This window comes from Cydia strobilella, chromosome 7 (genome assembly GCF_947568885.1).
Source record: "Cydia strobilella chromosome 7, ilCydStro3.1, whole genome shotgun sequence".
NCBI classification, from domain to species: domain Eukaryota; kingdom Metazoa; phylum Arthropoda; class Insecta; order Lepidoptera; family Tortricidae; genus Cydia; species Cydia strobilella.
The window spans coordinates 11,530,185-11,548,540 of NC_086047.1; the positions used below are offsets into that span (position 1 = coordinate 11,530,185).

Sequence of the window (18,356 nt, forward strand, 5' to 3'; positions counted from 1 at the left end):
CGAATCAAGTTAGACCTTAAATACCCTGAGTACCTAAAGTGCCTATATTCTAACATGTTTGACTTTTATCCTTACATTTTAACTATCCATATTTTTTTGAGCCTTGGAAACTGCATTATTTTTTTAAATTATAGATAGGCACTAGCAACAAGTAAATTAGATAGGTACCTAATAGGCATATTAACCAATGTGCACGTATACGTTATATTTATATACATCTATGTTATTTTCAATATGGTAACTTACGCGTTGGTAACACTAATTAATTTGATTATTCTCAAATTATGAAATCCTTCACGAATAAAAAGTGTATATGCGGCAGCCTCAGAACTAATTCATCTCTATATACTTAGCTAACTTTTCTATGTAGGATAAGTAAAAATTAGAAACAAATATTTATTTGATTTAACAAAAAGATAGGTAAATAGACCAATTAGACTGTGAGATATATCTCTATTTCACTATTTGGAAAATAATTCCAGAATGGCAGGTGGGTACCTCTGTAGCTTTGTTTCATCTTTCATCCGCTGCTATCTTGATACCCCTTGATATCTTGGGCCCTTGGGCCTGACACTCTTTGATAGAGAAAGATAGTCTTATTGCTTTAAGAGGAAAGAGAAAATAGTGCCATGACTTGTCCTTATCACCGACCGGGTGGCATCATGGGTAGGAGGCGATCGCGAAATACCGAAATTTATAAGAATGAAAGAGAAAAACTCCTATGCTGCCCAAATTTTATATGAATAATTTTTCTCTTACCCCTGGTCGCTCGGTGACGCGTCTATAACTACTTGTATATACTATGTCTATGGCTGCTATTGATTGGTGCTGACAGTACATCATAAGTACATCCTAATGGCGTCTACGCTTGACTCGCCTCGATAATGTCATTTTTAAAGGCAGGCGTCAAAAAGCAATTTAAGAGCCCATCAACGTGCTCACTAGCGCCACTGCTAAATAATTGTGATTATTTAAAATTAACGATACATATTAAAAAAGGGGGCGCTACGTACTGTATTTTGTATTTAGGTACCTTTTGAATACAGTATAATAGTTTTTGCGTTGCTGGATTCGTCAATCTATGCGTTTAAAGTTAAAACGGCCGTTTTTGTTTTGAGTTCATAGATCGACGAATCCATCAACGTAAAAACTATTATAATGTATTCAAAAGATACGTAAATACAAAATACAGTACGTTGCGGCCCCCTTTTTTGAAGATCTATCGTTAATTTTAAATAATCACAATTATTTAGCAGTAGCGCTAGTGAGCACGTTGGTGGGCTCTTAAGAAACGAATGGAAATTTCAACTAAGTAACTGATTTAAGGGTGACTCAAGCTAGAGCGGGCCGAGGCGTCCGACATGTCATGTTCTATGACGATCGGTGAACACGTGGTGCTTTCTGTTTACACTCTGTTATTTTACTTTTTCTGTTTCCATGTAAACGGATAACAATTAGAATCTATCCTTCACATTCACCTTACAGGTGCTTACATTGTGTGTGCTTTAAATATAATAAATTGTGACCATCAAGACGGGCTTTCCTTTCTCGCCTTACTGAACCAGCCATTCCACCTCACCGCTAAACACTTTCCATAGAAAACGAAGCGCCGGCAGCTCCGGCCCGGCCCCGGCCCGCGCGGTCTAGCGTGAATCATCTTTTAAACTTCTACGATTTTTACACATTATTAAAAACGGGATTAATTGCGTAAAAATAAAATTAACACGTTCCCTGTCCGGGTGCCCCCAATGTGGGGTCATGAAGCTTTTTTTTTTCAGGAGTCCGTGCTTCCACTATGGATTCACAATTTCAAAGTAGAAGGATATTTTGGACGTGTGACTTTGTCATATCAATTTGTATGGTGACAGTAAACGTGTTAAAAATTCACACCTTACACTTATATTCCCGGAGACAGATTATGGTGATTTCTGCATACGCGATTTAGTCCCGTTTTAGTTCCCCAGGTAATAAAGTAGGTAGATAAGCAACTTAAAATACCATGGTTTCGTTACTCTAGAGATGGTCATGATGCATGGCGACAATGATGTTGGTGAGGGCGGTCCTCGCGTCGCAGTTGGGGAAACTGTCGAGCACCTCGCAGGCGGTGGCTATGTGCTCTCGCTGGAGCTGCTTGGTCTGTTCGATGCCGTCACCCTCCAGCACCGCTTTGTATAGCTGTGGACGAAAAAAATGTGTTAAGTATGTATCAAATGACTGTACGACTAGAATCGAGGCACGTCTTACAAGATTTAAGGTTATCTACGTTCAAAATTGCAGCATGGTGCATTGCCATGGCAATGGCACTGCCAAGCCAATGTCAAGCTAGCGGTCCCTACTGCATTCCCATCGCGATTGGAAATGTGGATGGGACGTAATGAGTTTTAAATTTCTATGATACGTAAATATGACTGACACCCATATTGAATAGTTGAAATAGACTGACGTTATCGGTGCCTCCCCGACGTGATTTCTGCTACACTTCGTAGACTAACGTATTAGGTGTGGTAAATACCTGATAACCACTGGTTTCATTCAATTGATAATGCCTAGATATCCCAAAAAGAATTTATCAATTCGTCAATATGAAATTTTATATAACATTCTCCCATTGATTTACACAATACTTTCTGGATACCTCTGCCTACTTAGATCTGAACTCACCGCATGGTAGTCGACATCGTGCACACTCTTCCTCCCAGCCTCGATGTATTCATACAGCTCGGGGCGCGCTTGAAGAGTGAAGGCCAACGGGGCACCCACTAAGGAGAAGCGGGAGGGCTCGGGGCCGGAGAACGGTTCCAAGTCAAGGAAGGCTTGCCAGGCTAAGGCTAGGTGGCAGCCGAAGAGGTAGCCCTGGAATAAAAAGGTTTAGTAAATTAAGGATTCGTGAAACTATTAATAGGTAGGTACCTACAGACAATCAAAGATTATGTCGGTATAATATGATGTCAGCGACATAATTACGCCTATTGTGGTCGGCGCGTCGTCGTGAACCTTGTTGGAATGCACGAAGGTTGATATTGGGGTGTAGCCGCGCGCTTTAGTTGACTTTTTTGGAGGTGAAAGGGTTAAAAATAACCATAGGTTCTTTAAGGTTATCTACGTTCAAAATTGCAGCATGGTGCATTGCCATGGCAATGGCACTGCCAAGCCAATGTCAAGCTAGCGGTCCCTACTGCATTCCATTGCCTTTGCAGACCTTCATATATCTCTAAATGTGAATGCTAGATAGGGAATTAATGTAAGTAGTATAAGTTGAAATTTAAACCAAATGCAATACAAAAATAGGGAGTATTACTGCAATGTTCTGCCGCCGGAGTGCAGGACTAGTGCACACCAAGTGCACATCCTAAATCATAAAGTCACTATACATACTTTTCCTTCGTGAGCCGGGCGATTCTTATCCATATCCATGTTGGGCGGGCCTTGGTCTCGGGTAAAGACCTCTGCCCATTTCATACCTGCGTCTGCAGCTTGGGCTGGTGTCCGGCCAGCTTGAGCGCGGCGGAGCAGCTCTTGCCCAGCAAGGCGCCGGCTGCGAGCACGTGCCGCGCCGCCCATTCGCGCCGCGCGCGCCCTAATACGCCGGTTAGCGGGAGGGGGTCGATCATGCACTCCCATTCTGTGGATAAACAATAAGGTATTTTAACCAAATTTTCTCAGATTCCAGTAAACGGCTTAAACTGGACTTACTCAGTTCCTCTAAGTTTAGCAACTCAGAGCCGTAAGAAACTGTTTTCAGTAGGTAACCTAACAACACTCAGGTGCTAATCTTTTGGGTGGCTTGCGGAGCCGCAATTGCTACTTCAAAGAGCCGCGGTTTGCCGACCCCTGATCTAATCCAATCGACTCATTAGGTCAACTAAGGACACGCCCTATCCCCAAGGAGAATTTCGGAACCCAGGATTATAAAAATACTAAGTGTAAAATTATGTAATTTTATTTTTTTCTCGAAATTGTTAACTAAATACCTATATGGGGAAAAAATAACCTATAGGTAGTAGTTAACATCACTTTAAGCATAACAATAAATACTTACTCCAAGCATAAAGTTAGTAGTACCTTACCTAGCCTAAGAGTAAAAGCGTTAAGTTCAAGAGAAATTGAATACCAACAAGAGAAATCTAAAGTCGAAACACGATTAGCCTACATGACATTGTTCACTATACCTACACAGTACCACGACTTGCGGTGCCTAGATACCCGTTCTCGAGTCGAGGTGTCCCGTCGTCGTAAGAAACCTGAAACCTAGAAGGAAAAGATGAATTTTACTCAATAAATACAAACTTCCCCGCATGTCGTGTCTTCATCTTCATGTCGTGTCGTGTCTTTATTTTTTTACTAATATTTATTTAAGTATAAAATTCTTATAATTGTCTACTTACTCCTTAGTTTTTATATTACTTCATATTTGTATGTCATGTCCTTTTTATATTGGTGAGCAGTAAAGAAGATTTGTATTGTATTGTATTGTACTTCCAAGGGAAAATGAAAATCTTTAGAGAGCTACAAAAGCAGTATTCCCAGTTTGTCACTCCAATGCCACATTGATTTTAAGATATTTCTAGACCCGAAAATGGGGCAATCACAAAAATACAAATATCTTACTACACCGGAAACATTATGCCAACTGCACCAATTTGAATAGAACAAATTTCATTTATAAACGTCATATTTTCATAGAAATTTGACAGTAATGATGACATTACCACACTTTATCACTGCAAATGCCATGTTAAACTCTAACTCTTGTACAACGAAATAGTCCAACGTAAAGTATAGGTACTAGCAAGATTGTATTGTGACTATTGTAAATAAGCATCCTGCAACACAAAACTATGCATTGTATGGTGTCCAACAAGTTGATACCGCCGTATTCTATTTGTGGAGCAAATTCCACTTGGACGTACTTAGTATTCAACACAGGACGATACTCGCATTCAGGCCACATGCGAACCTTAAGTTAAGGCTGCTCCTTGTGAATTTTAACACATCAAATAGGTACAATACAAAGATGACCAGCTTTGTATTTTATTTTTTACTGATCATTGTAGGCAGGCAATGAGTACGGAAGAGGAAGGGACAAGCGAGGCTAACCTATCATTTGGTTAAAACCTCACATATTATTATCATAATGGTGGAACTGGAACCCTAGAACTCTACTAGAATCGCAAGTGCCCATAGGCTGCGGTGGCCGCTTTACATTAGGCGGGCCACTCGCTTGTTTGCCACCGTGGAGGTATAAGTGTTAAAAATATAGGTATAAGGAGTATAAATTGCGGTAGTTTTTATTTTCTTGTACGCGTTCTGTTCTAAAAACTAGTTACTAAATTAAACCCCTATAAGGTAGGGCTTCTATTTAAAAATTAAAACTAAATAAACTGAATTCCTAAACTACTGTGTGCACTGTTTCACTTGTTTTACCCCTTTAATGGGTAGGTACGATGATGTTTATCTACGTTTTATTATAATGATTTCCTTGATCGTAACCAATGAGCAGATCACATGCGAAACGAAACGCAGCGCGGAAGACGCGTTATAGTAGCGATATGATATTTTGTCATCGTCGATGTGAAATGTGCAAGCAACCTTGAAAAATATTCAATTAACAGTGATAAAATACCAAGTACCTACTTGTTTATAAATTAAACCCCTCCTATAAGTTAGGGTTTCGATTTCAAAATTCAAAGTACTTTGAATTGACCCAAAGACAACTGGTTTATTTTTAAGAATACGGTGTCCTCATATTCTTTACCCACATGGACGTTATTTGCACTTTAATTTAGCAACAAACTGACTAAGTGGCGGATGCGTTCAAGGCTAGCAACTTTGCCCTTTCAAAAATAACTTGTTGCACAGACCGACTGAATTCCACATTCTACTGTCGCAGTAAATACAGGTGCAAGTGGAATTCAATGCCAATGTAATGGTCTCTACAAACCTCACCGATAATCGCATGCAATACATTGCGGCATTTGATCGATCGAATGAATTCGTTGTTCCTCTTCCTAGCCAACTCTGTATTAGAAGCCTTATTGGGGACTTTTCTGTGTCAGCTAAAACGCTTCACACACCTTCCTTTATTCAGAAACGACGACTTCATTCGATCGATCAAATGCCGCAATGTATTATTGACGACAAGGACGCAGCTTTAAGTTAGCGTTAGACACGGTAAAAATATCTGCATCTTACTTCCACGTATTGCTGCGTCGCTGTCGTCAGTTACTGAATTAAGGAAGGTGTGTGAAGCGCTCAAGATATAAGTAGGCAGGATTTTATTGAAGTTTAAAATCTACACATTATAAATAGTTGATTTCTACAGTCAGAAACAGAAGTAGTCAGGACCAGAGACCAGGATCAAAACTGCACGTAGTCTGTGGTTTATGTTTCGTTGGAATTTCCATATTTTATTATATAAGTTTTCTTTAAACGATACGATACGCAATAATATAAATAAATAGGTAAAAATCACCTTGAACAGGTCTCGTAGTTTTCGCATGTTTTTTGTAACTTTTTTCCGAATATTACATAGAATTATGCAAAACTGAGACAGAAAATTACGTTTAGTTATATTGTAAGTACCTAATTCAGCATTAAATGAGCTTTCAACCCGTATATATTACGTACCGTATACCGTGAATAATAAGGGATCGTACCTATGTAACTTTTTTATCAGTAAAATTTTTTGTGACACAACTTATGACCTGTATTTATATTGTGAATAGGTAACAGCTTAGAACGTGACATTAAGTTATTGTATTAACTATAATGATAATGAAATGTGTGGCAGTAGATACGAGTAAGAACACGCGATTAAAGGATGACTCACAATAGAGCGGTCCGGGCCCGGGACGTGGCTTCCGACTTCGGACACTTCGTTTTCTATGACAGGTAACGTGCTGCTCTCGTAGATAACTGAAGTGTCGGGCGCCCCGGCCCGGGCCCAGTCCGTCCGAGAGTTACTTCAGTTTAAATTACGAGCGAAAATTGTGTTAGTTTAAATCAATGTAAAACCATGTACTTGCGCATAAATGTGGTTTTCCTTTGCGTTGTTGATGAAACAATTTTATTTTCCCCTCACTAGCTCGGAAAGCCGTCTTTTATCCTTTAAAACAAGCGGGGAAAAACGCATTTTATCCACTAGCGGGGAAAGTAATTTGACCTTGGATGGAGCGTGTTTAAGTAGCTTTTGACAAAGTAAAGCGCTCATAATAATGGTTCGTTCTATATTAATTATCATGAAATAAATGGTTTAAGAATTTAATAAAAAAATTAGCTTTATTTAATGATTTTAAGTCATAAACCTTAAATTCCATAAGAACCATTTGTTTTTTTAAATGATGTTGAATGTAATTCTGTACGCACAAGTTGAGTCGATGCAATTTCAAAACGCATCGTCAGAAATGTCAACATTGTCAACAAAATTTTTCTCACCGACTCCGACACGTAAAAATACACAACTTCCAGTTTTCTGTTATAATATCGTATTATTGTAAAAAAATGAGTGATTCCAGTGATGAAGATGATCCTGCCTGTGGTTGTTTCACTTTCCTCGTTATAGTGAGGGGAAAAGTTTTGTGTTACACACGGGTGCAAAGTTGTATCTTACTTCTCGTGTGTTGAAACACTCGTACGCTCAGGATTCTATGTTAGAACCACTCGCTTCGCTCGTGGTTCAACTATAGAATTCTTTCGCTTGCTCGTGTTTCAATCACTCGCGGGTAAAATACAACTTTGCACCCTTGTATAACAAATAACTATTAAATTACAAATTAATAACAAGAATCTATCTGAATAGACCTCCAGAATCTCCAGATCAAGTAAGATATCTCAGTAAGATTTTTCCTTTCTTCTCTACCTCAAAATTCAAGTGTAGTTACGGCCGTGGCTACATATCACATGCGGATGTATGAGTTTGCTCATTAGATCTTAAGCAAATATTTAAAATTGAGAAACTTGAGGAATGTTAGTTAGTCGTTAAATAGACCGAGTGTGTCTCACGTAGGAACTTAATTAACCGGTTATTCCCAACTTAGGTACATTAAACAATACGGTGGCACTGATTTTGACGTTTAATTATCTACGGACTCTACGCTCACGCTGTTCATTAGGCTGCCTTTCCAATAAGGCGGAGATAAGAGAAAGTGCGGTAATCAGCCAATAGCATTAGTTCTCTTCTCCGCTCCGCTCGTCTCCTCTCAGCTCCGTTCAGTCAAAGGCTCGAATGTTATAATAACTGACCTGTATGTGGCTCTCCATCTCCAGCGACCGGCCGCGAGGGCAGCGGGTTGTTCTGCTCGTCTCGATCCCCCAGGAACTCGGCTTCGGCCAAGTCTCGGACCGCTGAGGACATCAGCTCGACAAGCTCTTGGTTCCTGGATAAAAATAAAAGTTGTTTTAATTTCATTTTAAGCTCTAATATTTATATTTAATTTTTTATTGATGAGTTCAAGCCTGAATTACGCCAGTGGTATGAAAAACGCAATACACCTAAACATGCTATAAAGTGTACCTACTTAACGACTTTGGAGAAAATATGTGTACTTAATTATATGTTTAAAAACTTACAGTTAACATGACTTAGCAGACAATCATTAAGGCCTACGGAAAAATCAATTATCAATATTTTTTACACAATAACATATAAGTAGGTACTTAAAATCAAATGAAAAACACAACAATATTAAATTGGTCTGGGCTAAGCACACGGCGCCTTAATTAATATAAAAAAATATATATATCAAAAGTAGTTTCATTTAGTTCAGGCCTATGTAGAACACAACATTCATATGTACCGCTAAGTGACGCTTTCATTATTAGAGATGATTTTTGGTCCAAACGAGTTTGTTGCGTAATGCGATTCTACGATGAAGCGTTTTTGACACGAATTCCACTCCAAATGACCCGGCTTGGTAGGTATATGAATAGACATTATGATATGATGCAAGGTTAGTAGTTTTCGCTTTGCATTGCTGATTTGGACTGGTATATTGAACAGGTGCACAACATGGCATCAACATGGCACGGCGCTTTACTTTTAAGTGGTAAGTTAGAAGGTATAGGTTGAGTAGGTAGAGGTGAGTTGGATGGCCTCACATACCGTCCGTTCCGAAGTTCAAGAGCCGTTTTCAAATTGCTATAAGTATCTAAGTACAACATTACATAGTAGGGCGTTTTCTAAAATAAACATTGAAAACCTGATTCTTTCAAATCTGGATATTCTTGGGCTCATTCTACTCAGAATCGACAGCATTCTCCATCCTGCCATTAAAAAAAGATGTCCCAAAATGTCCATTCCATTACGTCACGTTTTAGTGTGAAAAAATTTTTCATTTGTATGTGTGTGACGTAGTGGAATGTGCAAATTTTAAGGCCATTTTTTTATGGCCCACGCAACATACCACTAACCCGGGCGGGGTTAAGCGGTCAAACCGTTAACCCAATGTAATGTTAAATTATACTGGTAACCATGGTATATATAATAACTCCAGGTTTAACCGGTTAACCCGCATTAGTGGAATGGTGCAAGTGGGCTTAAGATAATCCTTTGACACTAAACGGCACAAAATGGGGATCCCAAGCTTTCTATTTGGATGTTCCTTGAATCGAATGCTCAATTCGCACAATGCGCACACTTTCGCTGCTTTCTAGCAGGAAGCAAGATGTACATGCTAGTAAGAATAAACGCGGAAACATACATTGTAGTCGGTACTAAGGACTATTACGATCCTTACAGTTTACCTTGAATTAATTTATATAGTTTGACAAACCAATTAGTTGTTCGAAAAGGCGCGTATTACAAATGTATGAGACATCGAACCATCGCGCCAACATTTATCAAATTTACCGCTTATTTCATTTCTTCTGACAAAATTAGTTTGCCAGACTAAACTTACCTATACTTATGTATGTAAGCGTTTTGCCCGTGCCGTGTACTTATTTTTTGCGTTTTATGCTGCGTTGCTCTTTCTTCAACTGATGAACTCGGATCTCAACACAGGCTACTAAGCTTTACGTTTATCTCCAGGGGTCAATTTCTCGAACAATATTAGGCTAATATTATTAGTGCGTTGTCATGGAAACCCATACGATTTGTCAGTTTGTGGACTAATAATATTAGCCTAATACCGTTCGAGATATGGCCCCAGTACCCAGCTCTTTATGAACATGTGTATACCTACTCGGACGCGCGCATATTTTTATATGCACGAATTTAAATAATTAGGTACTATTTAATAAAAATGCCTACAATACTTAATAAAATAAACCACGTGGTATAGCTGATTGAGGGTCAAAACTTATGCTTGAGAAAGAGTATAACATAATAGTACATTATGATACAAGTATGCTAAGTTGGTCATTACACACGAGGCGATATTGTGCGTAATGACCAATGCACACGCGTTTCATACGACGTTTTTCAACACACTTGCGAGAAAAAAAATAAACTTTCATATTAATCAAATTTTAATAGTTAAAACCATAGACCTAGCATTACATAGACCAGCTATACGCGTGCGCCCGTAAGGGATAGACATAGATGACGTCATAAACGTGGGGATACCATATTGGTAAAAATTACCCCAATATTTGATATCACGTTGGGGCGATTACCCTGGGGGCAAAGTTAGCTTGTTTGACGGTATTAAAAAATTGTTAAATAAAATGTCAATGGGCCGTCCTTTTTAGGCGTATAAACAATGAAATACCTCCTATAATTCGCGCAGGTGGTACAAAACTAAACATGTTTAGTAAATAAAACGTAAAATAAAATGTATTATGGGTTTTAATTTAAAGAAATCACAAATCGCAATCACACCAATTAATGTACACCACATTTAATCTTCACAACATTTGAAGGCGACTGTACATTGACACGTGCTAAAGTGTAAAACGTTAACGTGTTATTGTTATTAGGGTTCCGCACCCAAAGGGTAAAAACGGGACCCTATTACTAAGACTCCGCTGTCCGTCTGTCTGTCACGGTCACAGATAGGTTGTACAAATGTATAAAGCGAAGGCACAAATGACCTAAAGGTCAATGACCACTTTCCATTGGGAAGTCATCCGTTTCTCACCTGTTCGGATTCGGATGTACGGGATGTAGGTATAATATAAAACAAGTGAACGAATTTAAACTGTTGTGAGACATACTAACATTAAATAACAAACATAACATTAATTAAACAAGTGACTCTAAACCGTGAAATTATTTAATAAAACAAGTGAACTTAGAAATAAAAAGTATGTTAAATATATGTTGTATGTAATGTTTCCCTATTTAAGTACTTCAAATTCTCACAAGCTTATTACTGTAGTAATACTAGGCATGTACATTCATTAATTGCGTTTTTGAAAGTAAGGCAACATGCCTAGAATAACGATTAACATGCCTACAATTAACTATTTGCATAACGGATAAGGTATAGTTTATCTTGTTATAACTGTCCTACCTACTGCCAGTATGTAGATATAATAACAATGTTGTCGTGGTAGGATAGAGTATGTAGATGTGGCCATAAAAAACAAATTAAGGTAGTCAATTTTGAATTTTGAATTTCTAGATGTGTGTCAACGTTAAGTTACTGTGTCCGCGATATGAAGTTACAGTTGTAAATTTAATATAAAAACCGGACAAGTGCGAGTCGGACTCGCGCACTGAGGGTTCCGTATTTTTTTTAGTATTTGTTGTTGTAGCAGCGACAGAAATACATAATCTGTGAAATTTCAACTGTCTATCTATCACGGTTCATGAGATACAGCCTGGTGACAGAAACCCTAACTAGTCCCTCTTAACAATCTTTGGAAAGGTTCGAAGGAGCCGTTATAAATCGGCCTATGAATGTTATTAAATTGTTGTAAAGGGTATCGGTTTCAACATTTAATATGGTTGCGTTCACATTGCTCTGATGCATCATGCATGCAACACAACACGACAGACAAATGTCAATGCGGCTTAAGTCCCGTTGTACAATTTAATAATGTGTAAAAATCGTGAAAGTTTAATTCACGGCCAATGAATGGCATTAAAACAAAAACATACATAAGAATATACACGTGGAATCACAAAATATGGCTTTTTACAATTCCCGATTCCGAAACTATAAAGTACTCGTAAGTATACAGAGTGGATTTTTTAAATGAGGCACTGATGAGGGTAGCAACCAGATCCCGTGCTGCCCTGAAGCAATTTTAGCGTAACATTTTAATTTTTTAATTAATGGTTATTAACATTTGCAGAATTTAGAAAAAATGTACAGTAAGCGACAAAATCGTAAATTTCGTTTTTTTTTTGCTTTTCGATTTTCGATCCCATTTCTACAGTTTAAGACTAACCTAGGTTAGGGCACAAGAAAAGCCACAAATAAATGAAAATGTTTTGCATACATTTAGTACGTGCAAGGCACACTGCCTTGAACTGAAGAAGCGTGCGTTTAGTTTTTAGTAAATAAGTAGGTATATAGGTAGTGACTTGATGAGCAATTATTGAGCAGACTCCGCTTGGATGGTTGCATGGTTTTCTAGGAACAAATTTTAGCTTAGAGGATGTTGGAGCAAATTAAACCGTCTTTGAATCCAACCTAATCCATACAACGACGACTTAGACACCTTCATCAGTAACTGGCCGGTAAAAGCACAACAACGGAACAACAAGTTGTGAAGATCATGGGGAGAGGCCTTTGCCCAGCAGCAGCAAAAAAAAGTGTCAATGTGAAGTTGAAGTTTCCGATTTAGGCCACGAGATGGCAGACCTGCCTACCCGGACGGTGACACGGTCCGTATACCGACGTCAAAAATCTTACCTCAAGTTAGCAAGCTCTGAGCACGAATTAGCAAGCAGGTAGTCTCCGCTGAGCAACGCTATTTTGTTCCCAAAGGTCATGTCGTCGGGCTCAGCTACGGTGAGCTGCCGAGTGTTCATGTTCACCAGCGCCTTGTGGACCAGATGGGACGTCCGGATCATCTCCGTCACCTCAGCTAACGCGCGTTGGCTGTGGAAGAAAAAAGAGTCAGTATCACAAAGTTTCCGACTAAGTTCCTGGGTTATACACAAAGTTCATAGTTTACATTCACATTTGTCTTTTTTATACCCAAAAAAATACATTAAAGTATAAAAAGATTAGGATAAATCTTTTTATACTTCGAAAACTATGTCGCACTTCGGGTCGGGTCTAGGTTTGAGCAACGTAAGTCACAACCAGAACTTATATTCATCATTAATCGATGAATTAGATAATCAAAACGAACTTAGGTATATCGTGACGTCATTATGGCTAGCAAATGTTCCGATCTTACGTTCGCTTTAATCGCTAATAAACTATAACAAACTTGGGAATTAAGGCACATTTCTCGTAGGTATTGGAAAAATTTGCCACTTCGCTGCACGCTGTAGAGAAATAGAAAAGTAATACTTGTATCAACTATTCTTACAATATATTAAAAAAGTATTCTTTTTCTCATGTCCTATGGTTTTTATATACCTATTTTAATCACGTTGCTGTGGTCCACCGTCAATTTGCAGAAGATGATCTTTGTGTGTTAAATGGACCGTATTCTTCCTAAATTGCTTAGGCAGGCGTATTTTAGAACGGTGAAACCGTTCAAATAAAAAACGGTAAACCATCATGATATTGCCGCCGTAAATTGACGTGTGGGGACAAAAATAGTTAAAGTCAGCATAGACTCCGCTTGGATGGTTGGTTTTCTAGGAGCATATTTTAGCTTAGAGGATGATGGAGATGTCTTTAATTTTAAACAGAGCAAATTAAACCGTCTTTGAATCCAACCTAATACATCCAAGTAATAAAATAATTTTGTAATTTATTTTTCATAAAAAAACTTGTAACCTAATTAAGTTTGTCTTGCTTTCACCTTAGTTGAGAGATGCAAATACAGTCAGCATCTTACTTTTTTTTGACAACTTTAATAGTCATACTTTACATAAAGAAATATTTATGGATTTAGCGTCATAAAATACTTACGAATAACGTCGCGTGACCATCACGTGACGTACCACGAAAGAACACGAAACGTTGCGCATGCGTTGCCTTCGAGTTTCACTGTTTTGTTTGTCTACATTGTTTACTGCGGAAACATTTGGGTCATTATAATGGATAAATAAAAAGGTTGTTATGAAAGTTATGAAACCTCCATAAAATGAGTTTTCAAGTGCTTGCATGTAGAAATTGTCACGAAAATGTTTACACGGATTATTGATTTCACGCTAACTACATAAAATGGGCTAGATTATGTTTGGAATTCTAGCTAAGCAACTTTATTTACGGATAAAATGTTATCAATCAAGCAGATTTGAATTCGATAGATGGAAATGAAGGCACTACCTGCCTATCGGCCTTCTGCTACCTATGGGCCCCGTGGCCTACTGACCTTCCGCAATCCCAAGATTTAATTCAATTAATTTGATTCGACTTTCTCTAACCTAAAGCGGTCCTTTACAGCTTAACCAACTCTGCTCCTTCGGTATCAAATTTGGCATCTGTTTAAGTATTCGCTCCTACCATCTTATGTCCATACATATTAACATCTACGTCATATATTTTAGTAACTTTTTGTAATTATGAGTTGGCACATTCATTCATAGATTTTTTGAACTTGCCACGTTTTTTCAGGTTCAACTTTAATTAGCTCTAGTCAGATACCTTATGTGTGTTAGTCTACACATATGTATTTTATAAACTTAAAACTAAACACTAACCTGTTTCGTATTTTACCTGTGTAACACCCCAGCAGCTTTGTCTTGATCCATGTCGGGTATTTCTGGGCTGTGGCCGGCCGCCTTCGACACCAGCAGCACGATGAGCACCTACGTCTGCATGTTGTTCTTGTACTTTACCTGTGTAACACCCCAGCAGCTTTGTCTTGCTCCATGTCGGGTATCTCTGGGCTGTGGCCGGCCGCCTTCGACACCAGCAGCACGATGAGCCCCCACGCCTGCGTTTTTGGTCTTGTATTTTACCTGTGTACCTAACACCGCAGCAGCTTTGTCTTCCTCCATGTCGGGTATCTCTGGGCTGTGGCCGGCCGCCTTCGACATCAGCAGCACGATGTGCCCCCACGCCTGCGTGTTGTTTTCGTATTTTACCTGTGTAACACCCCAGCAGCTTTGTCTTGCTGCATTTCGGGTATCTCTGGGCTGTGGCCGGCCGCCTTCGACACCAGCAGCACGATGTGCCCCCACGCCTGCGTGTTGTTTTTGTATTTAACCTGTGTAACACCCCAGCAGCTTTGTCTTGCTCCATGTCGGGTATCTCTGGGCTGTGGCCGGCCGCCTTCGACACCAGCAGCACGATGAGCCCCCACGCCTGCATGTTGTTCTTGCCATTGTAGATGAGGTTTCTGTGGACGATTATATACTTAAAGTAAGAGAGACACTGAAATTTGAATGTTAAATTCCTACCAAAAACACGCACAGTGTCCTATAGTAAGTCTCTGGTCCGCGCTCTTCAACCCGGAATGTGATGTTTTTGCAAGTGTTTGTTCTGTTGTCTGTAGTGAGTGTACGAAGTTCTGTGAGGCGATAGATAAACGTGAGTCTTCTGTTATATATTAGATTTGTATTTTAAATGTCTTTGTTATATTATTGATTACATAATTGTATACACTTTTATATGAATTCCACAGTGAATAGGTTTTAATTGTTAACTGTGTAATTTGTTGAATAAATAAAAATATAATACAAAATCCCTTCCGCGATGATAAGATATGTGAATCAAACACATTTTAGAGAAAGGTCACTTCTGACAATCCATAAAAAATCAAAGATTGGTAAACATATATAGGTATCCCGCTTTTAGGGTTCCATACCTCAAAAGGAAAAAACAGAACCTTATTAAAAAAAATTAAAAAACGGAACCCTTATAGGATCACTTGGCTGGCTGTCCGTCCGTCTATCGGTCCGTCCGTCTGACTGTCAAGATCTCGGGAACGCGTGGAGATATCGAGTCGAAATTAAGATCATATGCTCACTTCCATGGTCCCTTGAAGCTGTGAAAAAATCAAACTTGTAAGTTAACGTAAAAAAAAGATACGGCCGTTAATGCCGCAAAAAACGTATATTTCGACACTCGTAAGGGAATCAAAATGTATGTATGTATGCGATATTACTTGCCAAAATTCATAATTCTAGATCAACGGGAAGTACCTCATACTACCCTATAAATTTTGATTCACTTGAGAATGTCGAAATGTACCTCTTTTGCGGTACAAACGGCCGTATCTTTTTTTACGCCAACTTATAAGTTGGGTTTTTTCATAGCTTCACGCAAGCTTCACGGGACTGTATGGACCGCGAGCCAGGCGCAAATTTCGTTAGTCATCGCCTCCGGGCGAAAACTCGTACAGCGGGTACAGCGGTTAAGGGCTATGTATGATGAACCCTCGTGAACGTCAGCTGCCGCTCCGTTGGTAGGTTGTGGCCACCAACACGAGGGTTCATCATACATAGCCGTTAACCACTATACGAGTTTTCGCCCGGGAGGCGATTGGTCATGGAAATCTGTTCCTGGCCCGCGGTCTAGTAGACCTGAGTATATGGTTTTAATTTAAACTCGATACGTCCACGCGTTCCCGAGGTAAAGGTTCTTGACAGGCAGACGGACGGACGATTGGACGGACGGAAAACAAAGTGATCCTATAAGGGTTCCATTTTTCCTTTTGAGGTACGGAACCCTAAAAATGGTCCCAGTAAGTAAATAGTGTACTTACCTATTAGATTACAGATTGACAGAAACGGAAACCTTGAACAGACCTAACCAACTAATAATGAGATACCTAATAATTGCGTGTTGCAAATCGCACATTGAAATTGCGAAACTTGCACGAACGGGCGCTCGTGCGGCTATCGAATATCTAATTAAATTGGGAATGGGATATTACGCAGCGCACTATGTAGGCGAAACACACGCGAACGCGAAGCGAAGCGATGCGGTGCAGGGTGAATCAATCCTTTGATACCTATAGAACTGTCTTACGTGAGCGATCTCGTTGCGAACACGAACGCCGTGGGCCCGCCGCGTGAGCGTCAGGATGGCGGGTGGACCTTTGCGATTTCAACGAAATATTTATAAACATATTGTACCTTCAGTGTACCTCAGTGTACCTTTAATAAAAACCAGTGTACCTCTCTATAAAACGAGATATTTAACAAGGTCCACCCGCCATCCTGACGTCAGGTTGGCGGGTGGACCTATGAAATCTTGCATTATTTCACACGAAATGTATGTAATTGTAGTGTACCTTCAGTGTACCTCCGTAAACTATTATTAGAAATCGGTTTATTTATCCCTAAAACGAGATATTTAACAAGAAAGGTCCCGCCATCTTGACCTTTCTTGTTAAATATCTCGTTTTATAGAGAGGTACACTTGCTTTTATTAAAGGTACACTGAGGTACACTGAAGGTACAATATGCTTATAAATATTTTGTTGAAATCGCAGAGGTCCACCCGCCATCCTGACGCTCACCCCGCCGCGCCGCGCCGCTTCGCTTCGCGTTCGCGAGTTGTTCGCTTACGCAAGACGCGGCGTAAGTAATTGGTAAGTAATAAATGTGCATAGTATAACTTACCAGCGAATTGTGGAAAAAACAGATAACGCATTACTGAATGTGTTCGATCTAGTATGATTAGATAGGTACATTATATATTTATATGTTCAAAGTTTAACAATAAACTGTTGCGCGTCTTCTTTAGGCACCTACACAGTTTACGGTTAAATAAATTTTCATCAATACAATTTAATGGATGCATTAATTTAGAGTGGAAATATAGATAGTACGTTGACGTGTTTCCAATACTCACTTGGCAGTTTTCAATAAAGGATGATTGCTCCCGACTAATTTTCGCAAGTGCAAAGCGACATTCGCAATTTCATCACTCATAACCCATCGCAGACTAAGAAAAGAAGTTGGGTATCCCACGATTTTCTCTGCTTCGCTCACTGCACGGTTCCAATCTGGCTTCGGTGTGTGTTGAGCAATCGTGACGCGGTGGGCCTCTGTTGTGCTCAAGTCCCTTCCCGAACAAGGTCCCCGTAATTTCGACACCAACGCGCTTGTAGAAGAAACTTTCACCAAGTCGGCCCTAACGACACTACGTAAACGACTCAAACTCATTCTGGTGATTTGTAAACACACCTTTAAAACGAATAAAAACTTTTGAACGGTTTAGAATTTTAAAATAGCAGTAAACACTGTAAAATCACTTCGAGAGAATTAACACGTTACACAATATTGTACACTGAAGTATTCTAGGGTTTATGCAAGCATTGCATAAATCAGAATGTCTTTCGTAAATAAACTAAGGAGCGAAGTAGCTGCGCAAGAGCCGCCTTCTACT

At 39.3% G+C, this 18,356-nt stretch overlaps 1 protein-coding gene across 1 annotated transcript; it reads right to left on the reverse strand.

Moving 5' to 3' along the window:
- Positions 1–1,983: 1,983 nt before the first annotated feature.
- LOC134743161 (all trans-polyprenyl-diphosphate synthase PDSS2) lies at positions 1,984–18,356 on the reverse strand. Its single transcript, XM_063676507.1, has 7 exons — positions 17,820–18,356; positions 15,226–15,357; positions 12,804–12,992; positions 8,242–8,375; positions 3,462–3,622; positions 2,662–2,853; positions 1,984–2,175 (listed from the first exon to the last, which is right to left on the reverse strand). The coding sequence occupies exons 1-7, from the start codon at positions 18,131–18,133 to the stop codon at positions 2,014–2,016; spliced, it is 1,284 nt and encodes a 427-aa protein (XP_063532577.1). The 5' UTR covers positions 18,134–18,356; the 3' UTR covers positions 1,984–2,013.

Excerpts from the sequence above, each read along its gene's own strand:
- LOC134743161 (XM_063676507.1), bottom strand. The coding sequence starts at position 18,133 with ATGAGTTTGAGTCGTTTACGTAGTGTCGTTAGGGCCGACTTGGTGAAA. Across the intron at positions 15,358-17,819 it reads CCTTTATTGAAAACTGCCAA|AAACCTCATCTACAATGGCA; the intron begins GTGAGTATTGGA and ends AATCGTCCACAG. Across the intron at positions 12,993-15,225 it reads GCTGCTGGGGTGTTACACAG|CCAACGCGCGTTAGCTGAGG; the intron begins GTTAAATACAAA and ends TTTCTTCCACAG.